Source organism: Chrysemys picta, chromosome 9, assembly GCF_011386835.1.
Source record: "Chrysemys picta bellii isolate R12L10 chromosome 9, ASM1138683v2, whole genome shotgun sequence".
NCBI lineage: Eukaryota > Metazoa > Chordata > Testudines > Emydidae > Chrysemys > Chrysemys picta.
This window is the reverse complement of record NC_088799.1, coordinates 46262377-46286844: the sequence shown is the minus strand read 5'-3', so window position 1 is coordinate 46286844 and position 24468 is coordinate 46262377. Positions and strand designations below refer to the sequence as shown.

General features: G+C 43.7%; 1 protein-coding gene across 5 annotated transcripts in view; it reads right to left on the bottom strand.

Moving 5' to 3' along the window:
- The window catches only part of ARHGEF4 (Rho guanine nucleotide exchange factor 4), a 355243-nt gene that overhangs the window by 169789 nt on the left and 160986 nt on the right, over nt 1–24468 (bottom strand). For 4 of the 5 annotated variants that reach the window (XR_010590131.1, XR_010590130.1, XR_010590129.1 and 1 more), the window contains exons 4-6: nt 17546–21997; nt 12856–13176; nt 6176–6305 (exon numbers count right to left, since the gene is read on the bottom strand). Coding sequence is in view for 2 of the 5 variants with exons in the window: in XM_024103274.3 (XP_023959042.2) it covers nt 6176–6305; nt 12856–13176; nt 17546–21997 (4903 nt within the window). In the remaining 3 variants the exon portion in view is untranslated. The remainder of the gene's footprint in view (nt 1–6175; nt 6306–12855; nt 13177–17545; nt 21998–24468) is intronic. The other variant, XM_065556072.1, reaches the window with a different exon arrangement.

Genomic DNA, 24468 nt, shown 5'->3' with positions numbered 1-24468 from the left:
ACCATTCCTCTCTTCTAGGAGGTCAGTGACCAGCCCTCCCTCTCTTCTTTGTACTGGGCCCAGTAGCCCCTCTTTGGGACCTTCAGAGGGTGCCAAGTAGCTGCTTCTTCACATTTTCTAGAAATCAGGCTTGGGCTGCTCTCGCCAATCCACCAGAGTCTTGATGAGAGGAGAAGCAGAAACCGGTGTTTCCTGTCCTCCCTTGTACTCACACATTGGAATGGGAGATAGAAAAACACTCCCTTTTCTACTTTAGGAAACTGCTAGCATCATAGACTCCCATAATCCCCAGTGCGCAGATATTAGTGAATGTGTTAAGTCTTATGCAGTGTCAATACTCCTGTGGTGAGCCTGGTAGCCAGCTGTAACGATAGAGGAAATGTTTCCCTTCTTCTCTCACCCTATAACGGAAAGAGGCAGGTATTTTCCTGGACCACCCCAAAGACTCCAACAATTTGTGTGTGCACAGTGGGCTATTCCAGGATGCCACCCCAGAAGCCAAATGATGGGAGGACAATTCACATAACACCCCCTGAAAGTCTGGGCGAGAGTACTCAGCCTCAGAAAAGGGAGGTGCTGGCAAGGTGAGAGGCAACTGGCCCACCTGAAGAGAGCAACAATAATGCTGGGGTTCGGTCCTGGTGGAGGAAGGGAGAGGGAGGGAGAGATGGGCCAGCTGACAGGGAGGGGAATGAACTTTTCAACTAATCTCATCCGAGGTCTGCAAACTGTTTGTGGATCTAGGATGTTTGCAACTAGGATCAGAACCTGAATTTTGCTCCCAGTCTCCAGACAAGTTGATCTTGTCCTCTAAGGCAGTGTACTGAGACACAGTTTCTCAGGAATATATGGCCCAAAACATAAAGGATTCATAGATCAAAGTCAATACCTGGAATTGCAGAAGGTAATGGGTAGGAAGCCAGCAGAGCCTCTGGAGAAGAGTTGTGATATATGCCCTATGGTCGACTTTGCTAAGCAAGTGGACATCTGTGTACTGCACTCACCGAAGCTCCCAACTTGTTATTTTTAAATGTACCATCACCTATGGTACACTGTCGTAATCCAGTCACAGCGGCACGGGTAACTGTTGCCAGGCATCAACTGGAGAGGAAAGGTCATAACCATCTAACTAAACACTAATGGCAAAAGCACTTAGTGTAGCAATCAATGCCACCTTAGATTCCCAGAGCGGCCAGAGAGTCAGGAGTTCCACTGCAGATTGCAAATCTCCTTGACAAACCATGGTCCTATCTCCCGCAATAACCTTTGCAGAGCACAACCACCTATCAGTATCACCCTACACTTATCTGGACTAAGGCTCAACAAACACATTTTCATTCAGACTCCACCGCACATAGGGAAAACAATACACAAGCAACTGATTTTTAGTAAAAAGGAGTTAGAGCTGCATCTCCTCCACCTACTAGTGTCTCATAAGCATCCCTACAGGCCTCATTGAACAAAGGGGTATGTAGTGGGGCAGCTGCCCCACTCCTGAGGAACAGGGGTTAAAAGCAGCCCTGGGGAGGGCTGTGGCTGGGAGAAAGCAGCTACTAGGCTGATTGGGGAAATAGCCACAGATGTGGCCACACCCCAATCAGGCCATACCTGTCCCTATAAAAGGCCAGGGAGCCAGGAGCTGGCAGAGACTCCCTCTAGCTTTGAGAGGGAGGGACCTGGCTGCAGGGAGCTGAGAGAAGGTACCTGGAGTGAAGCAGGGCTAGGGGAAGGCCAAGGGAGCTGGGGAGTTCGGGCCTGGAAACCCCCAGGCTGTGGCCTAGTGAAAGGCCAATTTGGTACTGAGGTTGCAGGGGGCAGCCCACGGGTAGGCAGAGGCAGCAGGTCCAAACCCCGCTTGCCTATGATGAGTGGCTTTTACACTGCAGTCTGCCCCAGTGAGCGGGGGCTAGATGGTGACTGGCAGTAGCCCACGACTGAGGCAAGGTGGGGATAGAGGGTTGGGGGTTCCCCTGGGTGGGGAGACCCTGAGACTGTGGGGGTATTGCCAGGGGGCAGCACCCCAAAGACAAGGGGCATTGGGTCCTGGGAGGGACATGGGGGCCAGCGGCAGCGGGAGACACCGGCCTGCAGAGGGCGCTCCGGAGCTGGAAAAAGAGCTAATTCCCAGGACACCAGCAGAAGGAGCTGCAGGGGTGAGTCCCGCCCTGTTACAGGGTGACAGATTGGAACTTTGCAGAACCTTACAAGAAACCACCCTTGGAACATGCAATTAACTGTCCGACCCCAACCTCTGGAGTCTCTGAGAGGAAAGAATCAAACTTCTGCATCTCAATTATCCCAGACATGAATGTAAGGATCTAAATTGTTAGAAGACCATGCACAGCATACTCTTGTCCTAGTACAAGGGACAGAAGCATGGATGAAGATCACACAATTTCCCCTGCATTAATCACGCACCCTAAATGAATGCCATGCATCATGGCCATCATCCTGCCATACAAGGAGGACTGGAGGGAAGTCTAGGAAATTTCCAAACTCACAGAAGCCTCTGTAGAGCCCCCTGCCCAACCTGATGCAAGGAGCAGATTCTGGAAGTGGGGATTTTACCAAAATCCATCACCTGGCCACAACACAACTGCAGGAGGCCTCCATTTTCCTTGCATCAGTGTATACAGTGGCTTTCCATGAATTAAATTATTATTAATACAGAAGCTATTTAAACTTTAAAGTCAAGAATAAATATTAAATGATTTTAAAAAGATCTGGTAAACAGTCATATTCAATTTTGTTATAAATAACCCACAGCTCTGTCCAGGGCAGCAATTATAAAAACAGAGCTGTGTAAGAAATGAAATGTACATATTTTTATACTGCAGCTGCATCCAAGATGTTTTTGATCTTAAGATTCACCAGTGAGCCTGGAGCATTGCCCAGTCAAATGGGTTAATTTTCTTACTGGCTTCAGAGAAATATCCTACCAGGATGAAAATGGACAAGCAAACACAAACATACACTATGGTGACCAGATGTCCTGATTTTATAGGGACAGTCCCGATTTTGGGGTCTTTTTCTTCTATAGGCTTCCATTACCCCCACCCCCACCCCGATTTTTCACACTTGCTATCTGGTCACCCTAACATACACATACACACACACACACACACACACACACACTCCTTTTACATGAAGCCCTAGTAGTAGTTGATCACTGAGATGGCAACGCTAGGAAAAGCGTCTTACACTCTCCAGAGGATTTTGTTACTATGAAAAGGTTTTGTGGCATTTCATTCCAGTTTGCTGCAGCTTCAAGCAGAATTCCTGAGGTTCATGTGTAGGTCATAACATTAAACATTCACTCGTATTCACTGCTGATCTCAGAATATTCTGTGCCTCCAGAAGATGCAACTTTAATGGTCCCTTTTGCTGGGGAAGTGTTTTCTAAAAACCCAGGGCACCACCTATTGGTCAGTCCAAATTCACTTTTCATTTTACTTAAAAAAATAATAATAAAGTTTCAACTATTTCCATATAAATAACCCCCACTGGGGGCTACTATGAATTTCAAGTTCTCTGAGCCAGCTGCACTCAGAACATTAGTATTATTTATTTCTATTGTGGCAGTGCCTAAAGGATCCCAAATAGGGATTAGGGTTTTATTTGACTAGGCAAAACACAGACAAGCTCCAGAATGCTCACAATCAGAGCCTAAGATTTAAACAATATGCAACTGGTGAATAAACTAACACTCAGGATGGAGGCAAGACAAGGTAACAGAGTTATAGTGATGTCAGTAGACACAAGTCACTACTGTGATCTGTAGACATCTCAGCAAAGGTAGGGATTTGAAACAGGCTAAGGCAGCAGCTTTGTGAATTGTATTGGGGAGTTCTTCCCAAGCCTAAGCGGCAGTAGGGGAAAAATCACAAAGGTGCTTGTGGGAATAGCACACAGGCTGGCAATAAACGCCATCATTGTCGGCAGAGCAAAGGAGGGAGGGGGTGACATTGTGATAAGAAATAGTTTGTTTTCTGGTCTCCAGGGCTAATCCGCAGCCTCTGTGTTTGAATTTTATTAACCACCATAAAGCAAACAATTTTTAACCCAGCTGTTCGTAATACTCTGCTTAAGTAGATGATTAGTGCAGATGTCGGTCATCCTGATAAGGATTAAAATCTGTATACCCAGTGTTAAGTTTATCAGGGTGACTATATTGCTGAAATCATAGGGGGAGATTTTCAAAGGCACAAATGGCATTTCTGTGCCCAATTCCCACTGCCTGTAAATAGGAGTTAGGCGCCTAGCTGCCAACGGTGCCTTTGAAAATCTTCTACATAATGTTCTTTCTGCATCCCACTCTGAAACTGCTAGAGTTATCAGCTTATCCTTCTGCAGATATGGTGATCTGGAGAACACAAGAACCTGTTTAATAAAGTGTGAGGCTTGCATTTGAATTTTTAAAAAAATCAAGTAACTGGAAATTAAGTAGACATCTGATCTCATGCATATTCCACATAAAAATACAGCACATATCCTCCTTTAACATGATCTCTTAAATACTGGAGACATTTAGTCCTCAAGGCTCATTTAGCTGTTTTAGTGCCTACTTAGCAACTTAGAGAATCGTACCCCAAAGATCTCCAGCTAGCATGAAGCAGACACACTGTTGAGTTTGTCAGAACCTAATTAAACCTGCAATTTAGGTGAGATCATCTTGAGCTAGGTGAAGTTCCCATGGGACAGTAGGTCATCCCCTTTCACCACCAAGTCTTGCTCTACATTATTACTATTGATCTATTTTTCTCAGTTGCAGGTTCACACTTTGCACTTACAATGTGACTTGCAGTGAGGGATGCTTACAACAAATTGCATTCTTTTGCTCCACGCTGCGGGAGAACTAACTTAAACAAGTCCCGATGCTTCCCTCCCACAGAGACCCCACAGGGAGGACTCAATGCAGTTAGCAACTCTGCAAGGTTTACCCTTCTGGAGTCAATGTCACATGGGAGGGGTTTGCAGCCATGCAGAGATGGCATGGCTGACAAACCATGCAGATCCTCTGGGAGAGCACAGCCCAAGTATCAGAATCCTAAGGCAACCCCTATGGCTGGACCTTTCCTCTCCATTTCCATATCTTTTTGGTTATCTCTGCCTGACTAAGCAGACAGGAGAACCTGGCTTAGAGATGTTTTCTTCAGGGTTTCTCAGTCTCCCAGCAGAAGCCGTCACGGGTACACTGCAGCTGTCAACATGCAGGGCCTGAAACTCTGGAAGTGTATAATGTGCTGGTGTGGCGAAGTATAAGCCTCTACATTGAGAGGAAGGATGGTCATGTAGTTAGGGCACTAGCCTGGCACCCAGGTTTAACCTGCGTTCAATAACCTGTCCTGCCCCAGCTTTCCTGTGTCAACCTTGGGCAGGTCCCTTGGTCTTAGTGCCTCAGTTCCCCATCTACACAATGGAGATAGATTGGGAGTCCCTATTTCACAGAGGTGTTGTGAGGATAAAGTTAACGATTGTCAGGTGCTCAGATACTACAAAAACCAGGGCCATTGAACTACCTAAGAAAGAGAACTTCTGGGTTTGTGTCAAGTATTAGGAGCATCCCCTTTTCCCTAAACCTCCTCTTCACTCACAGACATAATACTCATTCCCAAGATGCACCAGGACAGTTACTGAGACGTGTCCTTAGTTAGTTGAGTGAGCACAGAGAATGCATTGATGAAGAAAAGTAGGATTTATTACACTGCATCAGACCATTCATTCAAGTATCCTGCCTTCAGCCACATCCAACACCTGATGCAAAGCTTGCAAGGTGCACCTAATCAACACTGCAATGTTTAGATGGTGAAAAAAATCCTTCCTGCCCTTCACGGTGATTAGCTTATACTATGAAAGATGACATTTGGTTGCATTGTTATTGCTACAAGGGCTGTAAGTACTGAGGATGCATTCAAACTTTCAAATCCACTGACAGGACCTAGAGAGATATAGTGAGTTACCCTTGCTCCATCTGTAATATGCTGGTAGTAGGAGCCACCCGCAGGAAGAGCCTTAACTGCACAGCTTTAACCTGAGGATATGTGAACTGTAAGGGCACATTCATTAATATAACAGAATTGGATGATATTGCCAATACTATCCAGTTTCTGTATTCAATTAAACAGAAATTAATTCTTGCACAACAGTTGTCAAAGTAAGACTGCAGCATACACACCAGGAAATGAGATACGCCGTCTCCAGCCCACGCAGTCTAAGCCTGTTGGGGTGCTCTGGGAAAATGGATGCAACTTCAGGGGAAGAATCTCAAAGGCAACTGGAGAAGTTATGGACAGACTCATTCTAGCCTGCAAGAAAGAAAAGGAAAACAAAGGTGACATTAAGCTTAGGTACCCAGAAGTACGAATTATGGGCTTCATCCTGAAACATTTCCTTCCAGCTGTAGTGATTGCTAGTGTGAGTAAGATAAAGATTTGCAAGATCAGGTGATTTATAGTTAGGGAGATGGGTCTGTCCCATCAAAAAGAGCCTCTTCTTTAAAATGGAGATGCAAACAGTGATGGAGAGGACAGAGCTCCAAGGTGACAGGGACAGAAGAAAAGGTTAACTGAGCCATGATGCCGTCTTGCACAGACAACATTTTAATAGGTACCCTGTCATTCTTAACTAGCATCTGTTTTGCCCTAGAAACACATGACATTATTTCCCTTCTGTTAAACACCTTGTGAAGGAAGAAGAAAAAAGACAAGAGATTTCTTTTGAAAACTGAGCAATATATGGACTATCCCAAATATGGACTAATTCATCCCATGAAATTTTTACCCAATAAAAATTAATCAGAGCCTGTTTTGCCAGTGAAAGCAGCTTTCTCCATGGATAAAAATGGAAGAGGGACATTCACCAAGAGAAAAGGCAGTTTTCACCTGCCCAACCCCCTCCCCCCCAAAAAAAATCCTGAAAGGAAAGTTCATTTGCTTTGTTTATTGCTATTGCAAGAAAACCTTTTATTTTTTTGGAACTTTTTCCATAGCAAGACATGTTCTGCCCGATCCATCCCCCACTGCCTTGAAATAGGAACTAACAGCTGTCAACTTGAACTTGGTAATGGAAACAGGATGTGGTAGATTGAGCCGTATCAGTCTTAGAATGGGTCCTTTCTTCCCAGTAGAATTCACACTAAAGTTCAGCAATTCAATAGGTGGGGAGGAAACAGACCTGGAGGACCCGGCCATCATGATATGTGGTGAAAGTATGCTGAACTCAGTATGAGATAGCATAAGTAGATCTCATGAGATTGAACAAGCAGCACTTTCGATCAATAGGATGTGGAAATGACCTGCTGGAGCCAGAATACTCGGTCCACTAAGGAGCCAAAGGAATGCTGCAAACTGAGTATCCCTCTACTCAGGGAACACAGATGACATGTACCATGCTACAAATTGATGAAACCCTATCACATTATAGATCATCCAGGATCTTAGCACAATATACAATGTGATCAAAGACACCAAACGCTGGAGTTACTGGAGCACAAGCTAAGTTTGCTTTCAGTGCATATTTTTTTCTGTTTCATTTTTATTATTTCTCTATCTCGTATCTCTCGCTGCTGTGCACCGGGTAGAATATTAGTGACTGCAAGTGTAAATGAAATTAATTTGACAGCAGCAGGCCAGAAAGGGTTGGTCTCATGGGTATAGCAAGCCCCCAGCCCACTACCATTACTGTCCTTTTCTTTTACTACTTCTGAGCTTTTCGTAGCAACAATAGTCTCATCCATCACCGAAATAAAGGTCTGGAATATAGAAATCCAGTATTCATACTAGGATCCTTCTCCTTTCCTGCTAGTACACTGGTCTGTCACCACAAGCATAATCTTTGCTTCCTTGTTCACCTACAATACCGTAAGTAACCAGGGATGTCATGCAGACCTGGCTTCCTGCCAATGGCTTCTTTAAGAAAACTGGTTCTTAGCAAAATGACTATGTTCTTCTGAAAGAAAAAAAGCAAAGCAACCACACTGCTCAGGTAGCTGAAAGCGATACTCTTCCGTTCCAGTCCACGGGGTTTACTCTCTTGGAATACAGAGACCAGAGCCAATGTTTTCCCACCAATCGCCATCTCCAGTGTAACAGAGTAAATCCTGTGCAAATTAAGCTAAGCAGCGTCTGTTTGTTTAGACAATAACAATAAAGCCCCACCGGGGGCACACCCACTTCAAATGACAAGACAGCGCAAAATAGGCAAAGCACAGAAATGCAAATACCAAGCATGATGTCTATGATATTTAGTTGTAAACAGGGTAGAAGGCATTATTGTGCTGTGCACACTACAATTTCTGTTACAGCAGAAGCTATGGGCTATATACTATACTAACTGCTCCTTAGAAAAACGCAAGCTTTTGCTTCATCTGGGCTCTTCTTATGCCAGCAAGCAGTTAAATACCCCCTAAGGAATTCTATATATGGAAAAGGCCTTTTACCACATCCCCATCTCCGTGATTCTTAAGATGCACAAGAGAGGCATCTTACCTGGTCCAAGCTCTGCTCCCAAACAACTTGGTTATCCTTCCAGAGTGAACCTGATACAACCACAACGCACGTGATCTGGCTATAATCACAGACCTTAATAGAAGGATACCTCTATGTATTAAAGGAGACACATCCTCTTGTACAACATACAATGCAAGTTTTTGCACACTTTAACAATTCTCTGGGCCAAAGGCTCTCCCCATTTAACTGACTACTGAAGTTAGTGGGATTGACAATGGTGTAATTTAGGCCTGTATGTGTACATACATTTCCTGTAACATGGTGCTATATTTTATTTGTTACATTAAGATAGGTTTCCTTGTGTTCTATGTAGAGAGTTTAGCTGGTTAGGAATGTAATGGGAGATTACAGCCTTAAAATTTTCGGCATGTTATTGATGTTGATTGTTAAAACTATAATAGTCTTCTTCATTCTGCTGTTTTCAATTGTTGCTTACAAGCCTAAGCGTTTGTTTGCACAGTGGGTAATGTGCTCTATAAGAATGTGATTTCTAAATGCACTAACATGTTATGCATCAGTTGGTCTGTGTAGACCCTGCTGGGGTGCACTGAAGGTGCTCTACCGCGCTTTGATGTAATACTGTTTCAAACGTTAAAGTGCACCAGCAGGGTCTACACAGACCAATTAATTTGCAACACAGTGTGCATTATCCCACAGTGTAGACATACCCTACGTTTCCGTTGTTTCACACATATAAAATGCATGTGTTTGACATGAGGCTCTGAGGGGGACACTGACAGGAGTCTACTTAGCAAGGTGAGAGATCAGATTTGCTTTTTCCACTGTTTGTTATTTCCAGTGCAGAATATAAAATGGAATTGTTTGGTATAACCATCCTCTGCTGTCCCATTTCTGAATTCCTCAGAAGTCCAGCAGCAAGGGACTTGGGTTCTGCTGAATTACCCAGAAGCTGTGTTCTACCAGATGCACATATGACCGCAGTCAAGTTCAACTGTCAGGGTTTAATGATGTGTTGAAGTAGAGAGGAGAAGAGAGAATGAGTAGATGCTGCTAAAACAGCTCCTCCAAAAGAATTTTGAAAACAGATGGGGGGGTCACAGATTTGGATTGCCCCTAAAGAATCAGTGGACTACACAGAATTGTGGATTGGACATTGATTTTGCTCTAGTCTTCTGAATATATGATTGCATTAAAATACATCTATAACACTCCAGGCTGCATTGAGAGACCCTGCACTATGTACATGAATGCAAGTCGGTGGCCAGCCAAAATGAAACCGATTTACCAACAATGGTGTGAATTTCTCTCATTCCACTTCAGGCAGTGTTAACTTCAAAGGCTAGCTGGGACCAGTTAAATGTTAACACTTTAAAACATGAGATTAGCAGATACTCAGCTTGTTATGGGTGATATTTCATTGTAAGTGACAGCTGAGTCCAGCTTCATGTTTGGACTCTGGGGATTTATATAGACTCCCCCCATTCAAGGCAGATCAGCATCTTACTGGACCTGAGCAAAACAAAGACCAACTGTGACAGACTATACACCTGCGTTCACACCCTACTGTAATAACTTTTGTACAAGGTATGTTGTGTGAGGTGTCATTTGAAAACTCAATTTGCTGATCAATAATATCATGGCAAAATCCATGTGGCAGCATTATATGTGAAGCTATAAACACAAAGCTGAAATTATGAATAAAAGTATGTTTTCCAGAGAAGTCTGGGGAGTGACCAAACCGTTTCCTCAGAGACAAAGGGCAAGCTGACACCACAGACAGGTGTAAACAAGTGGCCATTCTTTGGCAGAAAGGGGGCAGGGGCAAAAATCTACAATTTAGCAAAGAAACAGCATGGAGTTTCTTTCCACACAGACTGCCTGTCGCCTTGCTCCCAGCTGGAAATATTTTTCAACAGGCAACTGAAACTCTTAACTCCAGAGGCAAACACCCAGGACACCCCTTTCTCTCTCCCTGCCCATCTCATTCACTGCACCTGAGGTAAGGTGACCAGACAGCAAATGTGAAAAATCGGGATGGGGGTGGGGGGAGTAATAGGAGTCTATATAAGAAAAAGACCCAAAAATCAGGACTGTCCCTATAAAATAGGGACATCTGGTCACCCTAAGTCCTGAGGAGACAAAGGAAACAGCTGTTAGACTCTGGGGGAGGGGTCCAGGTCCAAAGGGATTAGTAAGTAAGACTGCTAATAGCATGTGGTGAGAAAACTGTTTTGAATCTGATATAGTTTGTTAAGTTAGGCACCAGTAAGTGTTTTATGTTTATTTTTCTTGTCACCATTTCTGACTTTTACGGCTCATTACTTGTACGCACTTACAATCTCTCTCTTTGTAGGTAATACACTTGTTTTACTCTTTTATCCAAGCTAGTGCATTCAAGTTAAAGTGTCTGGGTAACTCCGTTTGGGGTAACAAGTTGTGTGCAAATTATTCCCTTAAAGGAATAACGGATTTCTAAGTAGCCCTTATACTTACACAGCTGATTACAGTTTAAAGTTACCAGCAGAAAAAGAAAGTGGAAAGGGTTAACGGAGACAGTGTTTATTGGTAGCAATAGTTTTCAGCCTAGGGAGCAGATGAGTAGAATGAAGAGCATCTGGATCGAAAGGGAGAAGTGAAAGATGATGAAATAATTCATCGCCCTTTCTACAAGCTTTAATATTTTAGATGCTGGCTAACATTTGTTGTAGCATTAATTACATTTCCACCGCCGTTCACGCTGTCAAGCAATTATTTTTTAACACATTTTACTGCCTTTTGTTTAGAATGAAGTCTATGCAAGTCTGAAAATCATTTTTCCCCTTGAAAACAATCAGTCATTTGCCCAGTATTTTACACAATGCTGAAAATAACACGATCACTTTTACTAAAAAACATCAGCAAGGTCACAATACATCGTATGCCCAGAATGTTGTCTTCTGAGCCAGGAGCATCACTCACTGTCAGCAGAACCTGCCCATAGTGAGCCTGAGCCCCCATAAGGTGCTGAGCACCCTCAGGGAGCTAAGAGTTTACAGTGCATCATAGGATTGGCCCAATATTTATTAGGACCCAGCTGTGGTAGCACCAGCAGATGAGCTCATGTTGTGTGGGCCTACAGAAATTCGGCATGCTGAGTTCTTTTGAGGAGAGAATGGAGGATAATTTTTCATCAACTCTATTTTTAGAATCAATCTGGCTGTCTTAATCATTTTAAGGTAGATCAAATATAGGGCATAAGGCCCCCAATCTTGCCATTATCCTCCATTCTCTCCTCACAAGAACTGATGGAAACGCTGAATGTTAGGCATTCAAGTAGTCTCACTGACTTCAACAGGACTGCTCATGTGTATGAAGTTAAGCATATGCTTAAGGGTTTGCGGGATCAAGGCCTATATTCTCAAAGAGGCTCTCTTTAATACAATGGCAGTCAGAGACATTCTATTAGCATTTCTAAGAGTCTACACAAAGAAAGGGAAATAATAAATGCAGCAAACTCACCAACACACAGTCCCTGACAGGAGCTTTGAAAACCTACATCTTCCAAAGCTAGGCCTAAAATGTTTCCATTTTATTAGCAGAAAGCTGCATACAGATGCCTCCTTTCTGAGCCTATTTTAGCTCTCTCAACACATAGGCTAAATTCTGCTCTTGGATACACACACGGCTCTCACTAAAGTTCATGGAAACCTTGGTCTTGCCTACAAGAGTCGAGCAGTGTTGTCTGCATGAGTCAAAGTGGCAGATGGCCTTTGTCACAAGCAGCAATAGCACATTTCCTAAAGACACTATCAATGGGCAATAATCGGAGCAGTTTTCAAACCAATAGTATCAATTTACAGGCTCCCATGGAGAGTTTCTGTCAAGCGCTTCTTGCACTCCTTCCCTCTGGGAATCAATGGGAGTTTTGCCTGAATAAGGAGTGCAGCATTTGACTCAGAAGTTAAGGAACGGGGAGGGGGGGGAGAGGGGGGTCTCTCTTTGAAGAGATGCAGCAGCCCCCAGGGAATAACACTGCATAGTAACAGATTTCATTAGTGAATTTTTATTGACGTTAGAAGACTGATTTGTTCCCCCCTCCTTCCATCTCCCCGCCCACCGAGAGAGATATTTGATGCTATCGCTCCCCATCACACACCATGTGACAGAGCAGAAGCTGCATGCTTTTAGCAACAACAGAAGCCTCCTGTCTTCAAGACAGTCACTGGGCTGGTGAGAGTTTAATTTTACATGCTTGGTTGCCACAGACCAGAGGCCCAAAGGGAAGCAGCCAGAGCTGCCGCGAGATGCAGCCTGAAGAGAGAAGAAGATGACAGCAGAAAGAAGCAGCCGGAGAGGAGGAGGAGTACAGTGCCAGAGAAGAGAGGAAGGATGATATCCAATTTCTTACTTTTAACTGGTCCTCTGGGAGGTTCCTCAATTGAATCTCTCTCTCCGACTGCGTCTCCTTCTCTAGATTCCTTTTCCGATACCTCTCCAGCCACATGTCGTCACAGCTGAAGCGCTTGTACAGGGGTTTGAGTCTCTTCCTCTGCGACGTCTTCTTGGCTTTTCCATCTGGGGTGAGGAAGGGGAGCATCCAGACTTTGCTCTCAATGCTGGAGAATGGCCGTGGGGACAGCATGATCTGAGGGGACTTCTTTTTGCGATGCAGAACCCATTTCTCACTGGGCCTCTTTTCAGGTGGCGTTTGACTTTGCTGTTGGGGATCCTGTGTTATAAGCAGCAGGTGAAAACACAGGGTGGTTTTTTATCATGACTGAATTGCAAAGCTCAGTGCCAGGGCCCAGAACCACTTGGAGGTCTGAGCCTTTACTTGCGCTCTGGAAGACTGAAATCCCATCCTACCCACCCCACGTCCGCACACAAACCTGAGAACCTGACCAGTGCAGCAGTGATTGCATCGTATAGAGGTAACTACCAGGGTGTTGCACAGATTTGATTTCTCTCGTTTATTTTAAAGGCTCAGCAGAAGCTTAAAGCTGAAATTGGGTTCCATAAGTGGGAAGGAAGGAAAAACACAGTGGCGTTAAAACAAAAATCACCTAATGGGTCATTTGCTGGCTTTGGAAAAGACAGTTAATGAGGAAAATGATCAGTTATGTTCTGAGCCTGCCAAAATTTTCCCCTTTTAAAATACCATATAGTAGCTGCCTCACACACTATAGGCCAGACTGGGAAAACAAATGATAGCCCACATGCAGGGGAAGGAGACAGTAGAGGAACCTTGACTCACTTAGCCAGGACTGCTCCAGGGCCTTCAGCGTACTGTACCCTGGAGCCGCAGCTTTGCTATCCTTTGATAGAGTGCAATGCAGGTTCCCTTCTGCCCTGAGCGATACCTCCCTCAACCTCCACTAGCCGAGTGTGTGGCCTCTGCTCCCTGCGCACAGCCACCAGGGAAGGAATCATCATGTATACTCATCCTTGTGCACTCGTACAGGGCCAGTCACAATCTAGTCCTGTGGTTTATTACAATAGTGCTACCAGTAGGATTTAGGTCACTGTGTGCGTGCAATATTGTTTATAAAGGTGTCTCTCGAAATGCAGTCATACCCTGGCTTGCCTGTCTGTGCTTTCCCCACAGCTAAGGTACTTAGCTATGAAAGGTATAAGAACCCCCTGGATGTCTGCTGGTCTGACACATGAGCCTAGTACTTCTGACGTGGCACTTCATGTTATCAATGTTACTTTAGCTGAGGAATTAGGAAGCTGGGGGGCAGGAGGGGATTGCATAGGTTTTGGGTTCATTCCCTTTCCTTTTCCACGTGCTGCTGCGCGCACACTATCCCCCCCCCCCAGCTTTTACACAGGAACTATTCGAAAATGGGATATCACAAGGCATTTCACCATTAATCCACGTCGTATTGATGGAAGTTTGATAATATATAAGGTAAGAGATCAGAGACACTAGAGCAGGAATCATCTCAGAACAAAGGAGGTGAAGTACATCCTCCATGTCAGGGAGGGTTGATTTCTAGAGTGACTGGGGTCTCCCTGCTATCCCCCATTGTTTGAAGAACTCAAGTATGACAAACTTTAAAAAAAAAAGTAATTTTTCATCTGTTCTTAAACCAGGTCCTACATAAATAGCGCTGTGCCAGCTCAGTTCTCGCTTGCAAGTGGCGTGTGATGCCACAGCCTGGCAACAGTATACATCCTTACCAACACCAATGGGAACGCAAAGAGGGAAGTGTCTGCCTGAAATACATGAGGCCCTGACCCCAGTGTCTCAAGGAAGGGCCGCAGAGGGGATGGACCGGGACTGCCTTTTATTGCCTGCTGAGAACACAGTTACATAAATAAGTGAAAGCATGTCAAAAACAATCAGATTGATTAAGTCACATCTAATGTGATACTCTGGCCTCAGGACAAACTATCAGCAGTGCAGAACTGGGTCACTCTATACTTTCAGCATAAATTCTTCTGTCTTAGAAACAAGTTTGAAATTGTTAACAATTTTTGAGGGGAAGTTGGAGGTTTTGGGGGGGATGTTGTTGTTTTTTTTACACAAGAATTCTACATTTATCCATCTGTCTAGCCATCCCTCTAGTTATACCACCCACTAATCAGATACGGGGAGACAGGGGGGAGTAGTCTTTTAATCTATTGTTGACTGTATTTTCTGACATTTTTATATAGCGACAGATGTCCAGAAGTATAGTCCTGAATATATATTTAATTGGCAAACCCATATTGGAGAGACTTAATTCTATTATTTTATTACAATATATATCTCATTAACATTTACTTTGTTCAACACCTGTCCTGGATATTCAGAGTTCCCCTGTGAAAATCACCCTGCATGTTGAACTCCCTTAGCCATAATGCAGGGTTCAGGGCTACCCCCATTTCACAATGTCCCAAATCAAACCACAGTGCCTAAAATAAATCTACCTTGGTAGCAGTCAAAGAGCCTATGTACTTTCATGTGTCAGAATTCATATCTTGGAAGCTCGGACAGTTACTTTAATTTCTTTAAAACAATATAACTCCACCTATTCATATTGTGCAGTATGAAAAACAGCCACCAAAGGGAGGACTAAAACTGCTCCAAACCATCCAAACCATGGCCTGGGAGCAATTTTAATTTCCATACTTCCCTTTCAATTATTTAATTAAGCCCCAGTTTTAAGTAATTATTTATTTGCTCCTAATGGTTGGATTTCAGAGTTTAGGCTCACATAGTCAAGGCTTTACATGCCTTCTCTCTCCATCCCAGCTAGATGATCTTTGGGATCGCTTATCAGTGCTTTTGTTCAGCCTCCAAAAGGCTCTCATCTGTTGGCAATGTGTGTTAACAGCCCCTTAGAGACTCTTTCTTGAGTCAGCTATTTAAATGTTTTGGAGAGATGTGGGTTTACCCTTATTTGCAGAGTGCTCAGAGATCTTTCTGTTACCTGAAACTTATTGTATTTATTACACATTTTGTGTGAAGGAATTTATGCTCGTGAAAACAAGGGTCCCAGAATACCAGCTAGAGTAAGGCATAGAGTAACTTGGGGATGTGCAAATTCCCACACACTGCTCTACCAGTACTGTGCCCCTCATTGTGACATGCGACCAGCCTCTTTTCTCAGTTTCCAGGCAGAATTAGCTGCAAAATCTTGCAGTTGTTTGGAACACAAATGAAATGTCCACTGGGAGGAGGACAGGCAAACTCATTTTTATACATCTCAAACTCCGATTTTGAACTGGGACAGCAGCAGAGAAAGATCAATGCTTAGATCAGCGTGCACCCACAAAAGGGCCAGCAAGAGTCCTTTGCAAGGAGCCACTTGCTGAGATGGGATTGACACAACAAACCCTTGGTTACAGGGCGGATCAACAAGTTTTAGACTCAGAACTGTGTGCGCACACATTGGTCAGTGCAGGTGGACAAGACAGAAAATCTCACATCTAAACCCTGTAGTGATGCTGGTGCTGAAAATACTGTTCAACAAAATCACATTGCTTTTTTCTTAAACACCGAGTTGTAGCAACTTCTCTCAGCCTCAGCATAATGTAAGATGAAGCTCACCCACACCAGCCTCTGAACACCCTGCTCCGAAGCATTGCACAGGAGGATCTAGTGCAAGCATTCTCCTGTATGCTCTTTGCTTTGCCAATGAGGGAAACCAAACAGGTGATTAGGAACCAATGGAAACACAAGAATTGCACTCGCATTGGCTCCAAACTGTTTCAATAGAAACCCCTTCTTCTGTCCCTATTGGAAATATATTCTTCACTTTGAGGCCCATTCTCCAGCCATTATGAACCTCTCTCATTACCAGTTTTAGAATTATCCACACACATCAGCTGGAGATACAGCCCATATTTATTTTCTTTTTGCTGCAGGGGTGGCAGAGGAGTGTCCATAAGGGGTATTTAAAGAGAAGCCATAGTGACAGTAAAATCCTTGTGGTATTCTGAGTGATAGCAGCTTACTGTCTAAAATAAGATTTCTCTCCTTTTTGCTTTTGTTAGCCTGCAAAAGCAACACAGCTAACAGTGAGTCGATTTCTATTTTGCCTTATGAATCATTAGAATTGTTTATTAGGTGCCAATTACAGGGACCAGTTTTGCCTTGAAGACCTGACTGAAGACAATGGCTTAGCATGGGTGTAACAGAGGGCAGTATTTGGTTTGTGCAATTTGTATGATGCATGAGCCAGAAAGAACCCAGCGGGACTTTCAAACTCCAGGGTAAGTTTTCAGCACTGGCAGTTAGAAAACCCTGATCTTTTTACTTGTAAGAGGAGTAAATTCTAATCTTAAGTCATTGAGAGGCAATAAATATAATAAATATAGAGAATCATGATGCCAATTTCACAGAGTCACCATTTGCAGTAAAGCTTCACTTTAAGGGAATGTAAATGAGCTTAGATGCAAAGAGGCATCTCCCACTATTCACTAGGAACAATCACTAGCGTTGAACTATTGTATTTACACAGATATATGTTTATCCTAAAACCTAACTAATCTGCTCATTTTCTATTAACGGAATACCACTCTTGGCATTTGGGATTCCTTAACCCCAGCAGGAGAGCACTGCAAAGCAAACCAAAACTAAGTCTGATAATTCTTACAGAGCAACTCACCTCATCTCTGAGTATATCGCTAACTGAAGAAGCAGTGTTTAAGCTGATCTGTGACTGGCTGCTTATCCCACTGTCTTCTCTCAGGTATTCATTGTCCAGTGAGTGCACAGAAAGCAAGAGAGTACCCCTGGGCTTCAGTGTCTTTGGCCTCTCGGGTGCCTCTAAATTGCTGTCAATAGCAGAGCTGTTCCCAAGAGAAATCATGGAAGTGGCACTTATTCTCCCGGGATAACGGAAACTCTTACGTTGAGAGCCAGGTCTTGGACTTTGTGGTTTAGGGCTCATGGGACGACAGGGCATGTCTTTACCTTCATATGTCGATAGCTGGGGGCAAGAGGGGCTTAGGTGAGTAAACGGTGATTGCAGGTCACTGGGGCTAAAGGGAGATCTCAGCCAGTATTCCTCAGAAGTATCTGAACTGTTGACCATTGTTTCCTGCTGCTCAGCATAGTCTGGGTATTCTGGACATTTGATAGTCAGATCATAGGATAGTACTCTTTTTCTTCTCAAATCTATAGGTGTAGAGACCTCAATGGATTCCACAGAGGTGTCAGAATGGTTGGCATCCGTGGAGGTGGCATTAAACTCATATGAGCTCAAATATGCTTGTCCATTAGAGCTCTCCTGCTTCTCTGTGGATGTTCTTCTTGTAACATTACCAGGACCTTGCTGGTGGCCCCGGGTTGTTTTAAGACTCTCCTGTGATGGTGATAAACTTGCTAAGGTTGGCTTTTTCAGTCCATCAGCCTCCCTGCTTTTCAGAAATGCTTTCCAGGAGCTTTGGCGAAGCTTGGCTTTCTCCTTTTCATGTTTCAATGATCCTTTGGGACTCTGTTCAGGATTTTCCTTTTCCAGGGATTTGGATTCAAAGAAACTTGAGAAGGATTTATGCGCCAAGGCCAGTCTTGTCCTGAATTTTTTACTCTCTGGGTTTTTGTTTCTTTTATACTCATTCTCACTCAGGGATTTCCTCACCCCAGAATACTGTGGCACTTCACTGTCATTATTTTCAACTGATTCTAAGACTCGTGCTTCAGAGTGTTTGACATTCAACGCGGGGGAAGTAGAATGTGTGTCTATGTTGTCCATCAGTATCCGACCAGAGCCAGAAGCCTTCCTCAGGCTGATTCTGCTGAACAATCCAGCAGGTCTTTCATAAAATAAGTCGTCATCATCAGAATATTCAGAGGTGTAGCTTTCCTTTCTTTGGAAGGCAGAACTGGGTGAACTGCTTTTAAAAGACTGCAAGCTTTCTGTGTCGTCATCCTCTTTCCCAGCATCAAGTTCTTCTGTCTTTGTTTTGCTGCCAAAGAAGCTGCTGCTACCTTGGTTTTCAGCAGCCGCTGTCTTGGTTTTCTTGAAAGATGCTATTTTTGAGAACACTAAAAACTTGGAAGGTTTCCCAGTCTTGGTCTGCTTCTGCACAGCCTTATAGAGACTGCTGTTACTCCCCAAGAAATGGAACGAATTCTCATCCATCTCCTCACTGTTAGCACTGCTAGTGCTTACATTATCTAGACCCAGGGCAGAGGCCTCTTGGCTCTCCGTTTTCACTATACAGTTAAAAGCATCGGTCTCATTTGGATTCTGTTCATTGTCTTTGCTAAGGCTCGCCAGCTCCTCCACAGTAGAGCCCAGCTTTAGTTCTCTGCTGGGAGAATCTTCACTAATGCCTATTTGTTCCTTTGAAATATTACAGCTTTCAGTTTCTTTCTTTTCTAGCCTGTGTACGCAAGAGATGATGCTCCCGAAGGTGTCACCATAAGCACCATCTCCCTGACACAGGCCACTAATCCTGTTCTTTTCCAGTGCTGTTGCGCTAGTTCCACATATATCTTGCTCTAGGCCTTGACTTATATTGAACTCATTTTCCTCAGTCACTTTGCTGTCTCTTGTTTCAAAGAGTGATTTTTTTAGCAGCTCTGTTTCTGACTGCACCCCAGCATTAGTTCTGCAGGGCTCTACCTGACAGATTCCCCCAATAATTATGCCAGGTGATTTCAAATGTGCTCCAATGCATGCATCTGCCTTTTCTTTCGAGGGAACGGTAACATCTTCCAAGTGTAAATTAGCCCCACTGGATTCATTTTTTATAGTGGTTACCGGGAAGCCACTACAGCTGAGTTTTAAAGACAAATCTGGATCTGTTCTCTCTACTTGCTGCTGCACAATTTCTGATTCTTCTTGCCCTGTGCTCCCAGCAGCGGTCACCTCTTCATTGCCAGAGATGGGCTGTATGGGCAGAGTTTGCTCTTCAAGGCTGGAATATGCATTCAGATCTCTCTGTGATTCATCGGGTTCTTTTCTGGCAACGGGATGAGACCCCAAATCCTCATTGGCTAGTTCTCCTAACGTTCCAGTTATTATTCCAGCAGGACGGTCATCATTCAGCATCTTGGACTGCAAGCCCTTCTCCTCCACAGATATTATAATCAGAGCAGGTTTTAACTCTGAGAGCTTCATCAACTTTTTCCCCTGGTGCATGTAATGTGGTTTGGTAGCTATTTCAACAGAACAGGCATCAACACCATCATTCTCATCCTGTTTTCCTGCATCAGCGAGATGTCCATTTGTTGTTACAAGCTCAGAGTGACCCTGTAAGGCATTGTTTTTGCAATTCAGGTTTTGCAGCGTCGAAACGTCCTGCTCTCCTGCAATGTCTTGGCCACCAGAGTTCAGTGTAGCCTCCAGGGATTTCCAACCCAAATTCAGTTCAGAAGAATCCTCTGAATCTCTTTCTCCCACACAAGCCTCAGTACTTGGTGATTCAGGGCTGCTCTCCTCCAAGTTGTTCAGCTGTGTTTTACCAGCTGGGCCATAGTTTGCTAAATAGTTATCACCTTTGTTTTCTGCAATGGCAGAAACACCTACAAGACAAGATGCTTGGTCCTCACTGATGCCGGATTCAGAGTTAATGCTGTGAGAGAACCCGTGTGCTTTGAAACCCCTCTCAGATTTGCATTTAGCTTTTCTTACCTCTCCTTCAGCATTTACGCTCATTGGCTCTGAAGCCAAGGCAGAGGGAGTCTCCCTTTCTATTGAATCCCACTCAGAGGTATCTCTCAGTTGGAGCTGTGCTGAAGATAAGCCATCAGCACACATGTCTGCTTCTGGGTTAAGGCCACATTTCTCTGATTCAGTGTGCAAATTAGCTTCAGCACTTTGCTGGGAGCCCGCTGGATGAGATAGCTGACTGTTATTTGAGTCTAGGCAGGTATTAAGGAGTGATCCTTTTATGCCAAATTTCCCCTCCACTTTTATTGCTTTTTCAGAGCTCCCACCAACCCTTTCTATGTTTTTCCAGGTGTACTCAAAACCCAATCCTTCAAGATGTATCCTGGAACATGACAATCTTAATTTATCTGTAAACTGAATGCAGTTACCTAAGTAGTCTCTCTCGCCCCCGGCATTTATGTTTTCAGGTGTACTGTGCCATGTTTTACTTTCTTTGATCTCTGGCCTCATGTGTGGAAGCTGAAATTTGGATTTTAGGCAGGGCTGGTATAAGAGTGAATCCGTTTTAAGGGTGGCCCCTGGAGTTCTGTTTCTTGTCTTTGTAGCTGTAGTTTCCTCATTGTTAACTGAGTTCCTCTGACTGCATTTTATGTTGGATCTAGAATCTAGTTCATAGTGAAATTCAAATGTCTCAGAGTTTCTTTTACTGTCAGTTCTATTTGTTTCAAAATTAATATTAGGCAAACTATGGCTTGATCCTACATCTGGCTGCAAAGGAAATTGCTGAGTCTCGGGAAAAGTCAAACAGCTTTCAGAGTTTGCTTTCAGACAAGCAATGCTTAATCCTGCTGGACTTTTTTTACTCTTTGCAATAGCATCTTCAGCTGGTTCTGAGCTGGCACAGGATTGCACTTTATTGTTTTCAGACTTTGCTTCACCTTGCAATCCATCCACTACCAATTTAGTCTCTGTCTTAGATATAGTGTCCTCTCCACTAGTGCCAGACCCAGTATTGGAGGGATCACTAGTTAATATTAGTTCTTCCTCTCCTGCCTCTTCTTCTCTTCTCGATTTTGTAGTCTGTATACAAAATTCACTTTTACTTGGTGCTACTTTTAAATCAGAAGACAACTCCAATTGTGCCTTTTGACTCAACTCCAGTTGGCTCATGCAATGAAGTTTATGAGGGGGTATTTCTGCATTGGTATCAGGAAAAGTATGGCATGGTTCTTTTTTTTCAGCAGAAAGGCAGTTTGAACTTAAGCAAGTTTCTCCACTTATGTCACTGGCAACAGACTCTGTGTCTGACACACTTTCATAAGGCTCAGTCTTTATGTCAGACAAGGATTCACTCTGATGCGATTGGGTCTCAAAATAATCTTCATCTGTTTCCTGGCTTGACCCACGTATCTCCAACTCTACCGTGCTTGGGGCAGAAGAACTCTGGTCATCTTCAAACTCTCCTTCAGTGATGTAGTTTTCAGTTGGCTCTGGGGTCTACAATAAAAAGACCAAAATTAGTCAAGAATGAATTCAGCAGCTGAGTATCAGAGAGAAAGATGTTTCTCTCTATGATATTTCTAGAAAGAAATAATGTGTTGGGATTTAAACACAATAAAGATACATGCAATACAGGATATACCCTTTTCCTCAGGGATTATAGCGGATGTTTGCACAGGGTTGGACTTGATGCCCTTATGTCTTTACTATAAACTATTTTTAATAATATAGCATCCAAAATGTGGCAGAAGCTCCAAAGACTTATGATCATTTGCACCCTTCCAATCCAAAGGCACTTTTCACATTTTACATAAATCAACTTAACATCATTCCTTCCATGTAAAAACTATTAGTGAATCCACCTCTGAATCTCAGCAGAGATTTACTGCACAAACCAGGGGCATAGATATTACTATCCAATTATGTAACCAGTGCTTCATGTGGGTGGGGCTGAGGGTAGGATTGCAGACCTGGCTTTTTTTTTTTTTAAATCATGCCAAAGCACTTTAAGCACTGTCTTACCAAAGCTGAGGCTCCAAGATGATCAGAGACCCCCCTACTTTTTTCAGCCCACTTTTAATACTCTTTAGAACACAGTGTCATTAGTTGTTTGGACACGGGTGTGAACCAAGTTTGAAAGTGATGTTTGAACTCAGTTTAGGGAGAGACCAAGAGTCATCAGCACATCAAGTACTGGATCAAGCCCAGCTCAGCTGCTTACAGGAAGAGAGATCAAAACAACCCTGTCAACCTCAGGGATAAGTCTTTATCCTAAATGAGCCTGCTTAAAGGGCCAACTATCAGAGGTCTCGTCTTTTTCCATTTTTTACCATCAGAATGCTGAAACTTCCCCAAGCTTAAACAGAGCCAATCCTGATAAAACTAGATGAGGGGAAAATGTTAGCTAACATCCACTGCCATCACTGGATATAGCTGCATCCAAAGATTCTACATGGTTGAGACTGATCAAGGTACTCAACTGGTTTCAGACTCAGATATCCATGTATGTACATCAACAAATTAAGCTCTATATAATCTGTATCCTGTTAACTCTCACGCAGCACACCTGTGAGGTAGAAAGCTCTCTAGGTTCTTATACCTCAGACCTTTCCTGGGAAAACAGAGGCAAGGAGAGGTGGGGACCTGTCTAAGACAAAACAGAAGGTGAATAGCAGAGGTGCAATTAGAACTCAGGACCCTAGGTCAATACAGCTTTGAACAATGCCCACAGCTGCTCCATTCTCTCAGGGGCACAACTCAATGGAAGCCCTAGAGAAGAACCAAATTAAAAAAACAGAGCAAAAGGACAGATACCAGGGTTTCTGAGCCCTGCTACCACAATACAGAGATTAAGGTGGGTTAAGGACAGAGCTGGAGGTTAACTGAGAAAGCTAGAAAAATGGGGTTATTTGTCAGAGGAAGAAGATCTTTGTCTGAACAGACTGGAACCTGATGAAAATATGGCTAAAGGAGATGGGAGGAGGTTTGTGTCATTTTTTAACAATATTTCTTAAGCACCTGTTCACCATTTTTCTCTATTCACTATTGTGCTGGGATGGATTATAGATCTGATTTTGAGCACTCAAAAGTACATCGCTGAGGAACTTAAGCATAAAACACGTTGCCTTCCCTGGGCAACAAAGATAAAAACAAAGTCCATAATGGGAGGAGGGTTACTGCTTCAAACTGAGTTCAAGCACCCCTTTCGCACAATGAAGCCAGCTCCAACCAAATCGCACAAGTCATGTAATCTACAGAACAGTGCATCCTTCCCTGCATATAATCAATGAAACACACAATTTAGGTCTTTCAATAATGTCAAGCCCTGCCATTAACAGGATAGAAATGACCAGCATTACAACTGTACAGACTCATATGTCACATGCTGATCAATGGTGCGGCCGGCTATCAGGAGCAGTTGGCTCACACAGCAATGAATACAGGAGCAGCTGCTCAGCATTAGCAAAGCTGAATCTCAAATGATGCACTAAACAAATTTACAGATGGCACTGAGATAAGCTACGAACTAGTCAAGCAAGTGGGGTCTGAGTAATGAGGACACCTGATAGTCCTGAGAATAATTATGAATTAAATGACACCAAAATTAGGACACAGATTTATTAGAGGCCATCTACACGACAAATACAGATGTGCCAGTGTATCCCAATTTTGGTTTTGATGTTTATGGGCCTTATTCAATACGCTCCAAGGTCGACAAGGGCCCATCTGTTGACTTCAATCCACATACTGAATGAGGAAGAGAGTTCCAGATACCAAGGGCATTGATTACTGTTTTCATTCATAGTTTATGGGAGAGTCCCAGAATTGCATGGCCTGTGCTGTGTCCCACAAGGCTGCTGATTGGGACTGCTGAAGTTCAGATTTTAGCTGGCAGCCACTTTGTGGTGCAGCAGCCACCCCCGCAACACATGAGAGCAGGCCCAGAACTGCTGCCTTCTACCCTGGAC